General features: G+C 44.6%; 1 protein-coding gene across 3 annotated transcripts in view; it reads right to left on the reverse strand.

Annotated features, from left to right (window-relative positions):
* ANO9 (anoctamin 9) overlaps positions 1-4,545 on the reverse strand; it is a 111,451-nt gene extending 106,906 nt beyond the window's left edge. For all 3 annotated transcript variants that reach the window (XM_077460672.1, XM_077460665.1, XM_077460657.1), the window contains exon 1: positions 4,124-4,545. In XM_077460672.1, coding sequence (XP_077316798.1) covers positions 4,124-4,129 — 6 coding nt within the window. In that variant the 5' untranslated portion in view covers positions 4,130-4,545. The remainder of the gene's footprint in view (positions 1-4,123) is intronic.
* Between the last annotated feature and the right edge of the window lie 1,455 nt (positions 4,546-6,000).

Below are 6,000 nucleotides of genomic sequence, written 5' to 3' on the forward strand. Positions count from 1 at the left end.
CCATCATGAGAGGGTATAGCTTTCCTCGCCCCAATAAAAAAATAATTTTTCTGTGTTCGTCCTTATTGTAGAGATTTCCCATTGGGATCTCCAAAAAGCTGTGAAATCTTCCATTCTAGTATAAAAATAATATATATATTTTTTTATAATAATAAATTATAATTAAATGAAGTTTTTAGTGTGATAGATGGTGGATGGCACAGTCTTGTATGGTATTTCCGCAGATAAAAAACAATGGTGCCTGCACATACTGCATTTCAATCGAATTGTTTTCATAACACTTCTCTAAATATTTAAACTTTTACATTTTATGTTTTTCAGGTCAATTTGACAAAGAGATGATCATGCAGCTTTGAAGATTTGATTTCTTATAATGGAGTATGTCCCCCACGGTTGGCCGGTAGCTTCCTCTGACCCCTCTGTTACTACAAAACTCACTAGTGACATATAATGGGAGGAAGGAACCACAGAACGTGATGGATGGATGCAAGAATCTGAGGCCGCGTACACACGGGCGGATTGTCTGTCCAACTTAGTCCGCTGAACCGTGTTTCAGCGGACAATCCGCTTGTGTGTGGGCTTCAGCGGACTTTTTCAGCGGACTGTCTGACGAACAAAGTCTTACGGAATTTCCGTAATTTTGTCCGTTCAAACTTGGTTTCAGCGGACAGTCCGCTCGTGTGTAGGCAAGTTGGACGGACTAAGTATGGCGCATGCTCAGAAAGGATTTACACGGCCGAAGGTTGCATTGCAGTGTATAGGACGTCGTTTTTCTAGTCCCGTCGTACGTGCTGTACACGTCATCACGCACGCTTTCAGCGGACTGTCTGCTCATTGTGTGTGGTCAAGTCCGTTCATTCAAAAGTAGGACGGACTGTCTGTCGGATTGTCTGACGAACTTAGTTGGGCAGACAATCCGCCCGTGTGTACGCGGCCTGACACTTCTGAAGTACCAAGTACTAAAAACACAGACGGATACTACAGAGCTGGAACGAGGACACAGGCCCCCAGAGAGTAAATATTTTAACCCTGACTGAAAAAACAAAACAAAAAAAAACAAAAAAAAAACAAACACTGCCTTGAAAAGGTTTTCATACCCATTGAAATTTTGCACATTTTGTCATGTTACAACCAAAAACGTACATGTATTTTATTGATCCGTGATCAGGTCTGTATTGTTGGTAATCAGTAGATTCAGTAATGCTTTATTTCTAGTTGGTGTGTCTACCATCTGAACCATGAAATTGTCCTGCAAGACATTTAGGAACTGGCGAGCATTAAGCCCTGTACACACGAGAGGACTTATGTCCGACAGACTTCCGAAGGAGTTCCGTCGGAGTTCTGCTGGAGTTCCGACAGAGTTCTGACGGACTTTTCGGCTGAGCGGACTTGGCCACACACAATCACACTAAACTCCGACGGATTCGAACGTGATGACGTACGACTGGATTCGAATAAGGAAGTTCATAGCCAGTAGCCAATAGCTGCCCTAGCGTCGGTTTTAGTCCGTCGGAATAGCATACACACGAGCGAATTTTTCGAAGGGACCGGGTCCGCCGGAGTTCCTTCGGAAAAATTTGAAGCATGTTCCATATTCTAAAGTCCTTCGGACTTTGGCGAGTCAAAAGTCCGTTGCAGCCCACACACGATCGAATAGTCTGACGGAATCAGTCCGTCGGACTTTGGATGTTGAAAAGTCCGCTCGTGTGTACGGGGCTTTAGACCAATGTTTGGTTCCCTCCGCCCATGTCTGGATAATTAAAAATCCCCCATTATGATAACACTTCCCTTCCTTGCTGCTAATCCAACTTGTGATAGGAGTTCCATCTCCCCCCTCCGGTTAGGGGGCCTATAGCACACTCCCAGTAATATTTTCCCTTTAGCTTCATTCCTTTGGAGCTCTACCCATAGGGATTCCACCTCCTCCCTAGCACCCTTAGTGATGTCATCTCTCACATTCACTTGTACATTTTTCTTGATATATAGGCATACCCCTCCCCCCTTCGTTACCCTCTCTGTCTCTGCGATAAAGGGTATAACCTTGAATGGTTGCCAACCAATCATGAGAGCTGTTGAACCACCACAAAGTCCAAATCCTCCTTGTATAACAGTACCAGTATACCTATCCGCCAGGCTCCTGGCACTGGTGAACATGCCACGTAGTTTAGACCAGTCGCATACTAGCCTCTTATTGGGTCTTTCGAGATTGCAACTAGGACTTGTTACTATACTTACCTACCAAGTATAGTCAACCTACCACTAAAGCCCCCAATACTACCCCCTGGAATATGTTCCACGCTGACTGACTGACTTCTACCTCTGGGCCCTCCCCCCCATTGCCTAGTTTAAAATCCCCTCTAACTTCTTGGCCATCTTTACTACCAGCTGATCTGCACCCTCCTCATGTAGGTGCAGTCCGTCCCTTCTATAGTACTGGTGATCGACTGAGAAGTCGGCCCAGTCCTCCAGGGACCCAAACCCCTCTTTACTACACCAGCTCTTCAGCCACTTGTTTACTTCCCTAATCTCCCTCTGCCTTTCTGGTGTGGCTCAATGTACCAGTAGTATTCCTGAGAATACTACCTTGGGGGGTCCTTTTCCTCAATTTAGCTCCCAAGTCCCTAAATTCGTTCTTTAGGACACTCCATCTGCTTATGACTTTGTCGTCATTGGTGCCAACATGCACCATGACACCCGGGTCTTCCCCAGCCCCTCCCAGTAATCTGTCCACCAGACCTGTGATGTGCCGAACTCGAGTCCCCGGTAGACAACATACAGTTCGGCGCTTCAGATCTTTATTACAGATTGCCCTTACTATCCTTCTAAGAATTGAGTCCCCTACCACCAGAATCTGTAAGGTTCACCTTCCAGCACCTTAAACATACAGCCATAGCTCCAATGGAATGGTTTAGATCAAAGCATATTCATGTGTTAGAATGGCCCAGTCAAATTCCAGACCTAAATCCAACTGAGAATCTGTGGCAAGACTTGAAAAATGCTGTTCAGATACTCTCAATTCAGTCTGACAGAGCTTGAGCCATTTTGCAAAGAAGAATGGGCAAAAATTTCACTCTAGATGTGTAAAGCTGTTAGAGACATCCCCAAAAAGATTTGCAGCGAAAGGTGGTTCTACTAGTATTGTAGATGCTTTGCAGGTGTAAGAAAGAGAGATCGTTCCCTCTGTACAGAGCTCTGTGTTGACAGTCAACATGAATGGAACTTGGCTGGGATGTGCCAACTAGGTCCCACTGTGTTCAATCATAGCAGCGCTGGCAGAAAGGGGCACAAGCCCGGAAAGGAAGCAGAGACGTGCAGGTACCCGTTTTCGAGCTGCCGATGACTCATGTTGCTACTGACAGCAAGGATGAGTCGCTGGTTGCTAGGATGCTGGTGGGTTCCATCTCCTAACAACCAGCACAAATTGCAAACAAAAATGCATAAAACTAAAACATATAGATGCATTTCCTTTCAAATCTATCAACAAAACAAAAAAACACACACCCACTGCATTGCACCAAAGTAGCACAGGACCCTTCCCCAAAGTCATATCGCAGCTGGGCTGCATTGATGTGAACAGGCACCAAATGAAGCAAGATTACTTCTATTGTCATGCGATCCAGTGCAACTGAAATTGCATCAGTTTGAACCAGGCCTTAATCAAGTCTCATTAATAACAGTTGTAAATGCATCATTACACAGTATATACTGTACACATTTTAAAGCTCTGCTATGCCCTTGTATGGGTCTCCTAATGCACTAAAATGCAGAGAAAAACAAAACCAGACATCATATTTTTTAAAACGCACTGCATTGCAGAGCCAAGATAGAAACAGAAAACTACTTTTATCATGGGGAACCATATCACTTTGATTTTAGCATATAGGAATGTGTGTGTTAAGTCACAACAATGTAAATGGATCCTAAAGAGACGCTGAAGTCACTTATTCTTCATGGGGAGGGGGAAGTCAGTTGTGCGGCGAATGTTTAGATATTTTATTACGATGGGGGGGGGGGTATAACTACCAGTTATTAGACAGTCCATCCAAATACAAATAGGCACTTTTAAATTATTAAGCCCTACTTTGATAACAGAAGAGACATGCATGTATTTCTCAGTTCTTACCTGCATCTTGCGGTCACGGTCCTCAGGTGTCCTGAAAAGTCCCTTTTCCAGAGAAGTATCGATAGAAGCCTTTCACCTTCACTAATAATGGTTTAGCTGCTCTTTCATATCTGTGAAATCTTTGTGATCTCCATGGGACATGAGCGGTTACATTCCTAGCTGCCCTATCCTGCCCCTAGGGAATGTCTGCGGTGCCCCGGACCATCCCTATGTGTACCTGGGCACAGGTGAGCAGGGTCCTGCCCACACACAGATATCACCGGTCTAATGACCTGCCACTTTCCGTTTCCAATGTTTTTAGATTTTCTAATCTAAAAAGTTGCAGTTCCCATTCTATAGGAGTTTCAGGTATGTTGGGACTTCCGTGATTACTGTCACTCCTCCCTGACTGCCTGGGGCTGAAGGTGGAGAAGGCTGAGGTGTCTGCAGTTGATCTACAGGTAAAAGGCTTAGAAGGGCCACTCCCAGCACTACAATCATTCCTATTCCCCGCCTTTCAGGTTAGAACAATCTGCTCAATGCAATGACTGGGTTTGTTTTTACAGACCACCTCAATCAGGTATCAGCCAGAAGTTTCACAGCACTTTTTTTCTAATGTATGACTTGTTAAAGGACGGTTTTCATCAAGACAACCCGATAAATTATGTGCATTTCCTAGACTTATATCACTTTGCAATTTAAACTCTTTACATAAGACCTGGTTCACACCTATGCAGGTTGCAGTTTGCATATTCCAGGTGCATTTTGTGTTTTTTCAATACACGTTTTTTTGATCCATTGAAGCCTATGGAAACAAAAACCAGACAAAAGTCCCTGGCCCTTTCCATAAAACGCATAGATGTGAACATGACCCATAGGAAACCATGTTAAATGGACTGTATAGTGTTTTTTTACAAAGCTGAAAAAGAACTAAGGTATGAATGCAGCAACGCCATGCGCTATGGCCACATACAACCTGGCCGATTAGCTTTGTCCAGTTTGTGTGTGGCCAGAACCGCACAGGAACGCTGACCCTGGATGTTTGCGGCCTTTGTCCAGAGTCAGTTAGAAGCTCTATTCTCATGTAACTGCACAGATGGGCGCTTACACGTGAACGGCGGCGGTGCTCGCCATTGATTTTATTAAATACAAAATCTGACAGCTGCTGCTGGTTGCACATAGATTCTTGGGTTACACCTAGGAGTTTTTTAGTGCAGTTTGCAAAAACGCACTACAGTTAGAAAAAGGTTCCTGTACTATTTTTGGGGCGACTTCAGGCGACTTGTATTGACTTCTATACAGTAGTCATTTTGCAAGTCGCTGCTGAAGTCGTGTGCAGGTCGCGCTGCAAGTCGTGTCGACCCTGTGTGAACGGGCACTTAAGCCCGAACACATATGAATTACACAGGTTCTGAGGCTAATTAAATGCAGATAAGGCACCAAGTGAGTTTAATTACCACCTTAATCAGCCGCAGAACCTGTGTAATTCATATGTGTTCGGGTTTAAGGGGATGAGATGGCAACCATAACTACACTCCATTTAACATGGTTTCCTATGGTACACGTTCATATCTCTGCGTTTTTCAGCTTGTGTGTTTTTGGAAAGGGTCAGGGATTTTTTTTCCCACAGCAGATTGCATTTTGTGTGTAATAGACGTCAACGGACCCGCACAGTGTCAGCCCGTCCATAAGGGGAGCCCGGGCGCCACCTCCTATATGCAATGGATAGATTCATGCATAGCAGAATCCATTAGTTTCCGCCGCGGCCACTCCCTTTTCATGCGTCTGGTCCCTTTCAGCTCACCGGTCACATGAATTAGAGCAGCCAGGGTTTTTTTTTTAAGCACCTGATCAGAGCCAGAGGTTCTAACAGGCTTCAAACTAGAGTGGGATCGGTT

Source organism: Lithobates pipiens, unplaced genomic scaffold (assembly GCF_037356315.1).
Source record: "Lithobates pipiens isolate NorthernLeopardFrog02 unplaced genomic scaffold, aLitPip1_a1.2 Scaffold_10, whole genome shotgun sequence".
NCBI lineage: Eukaryota > Metazoa > Chordata > Amphibia > Anura > Ranidae > Lithobates > Lithobates pipiens.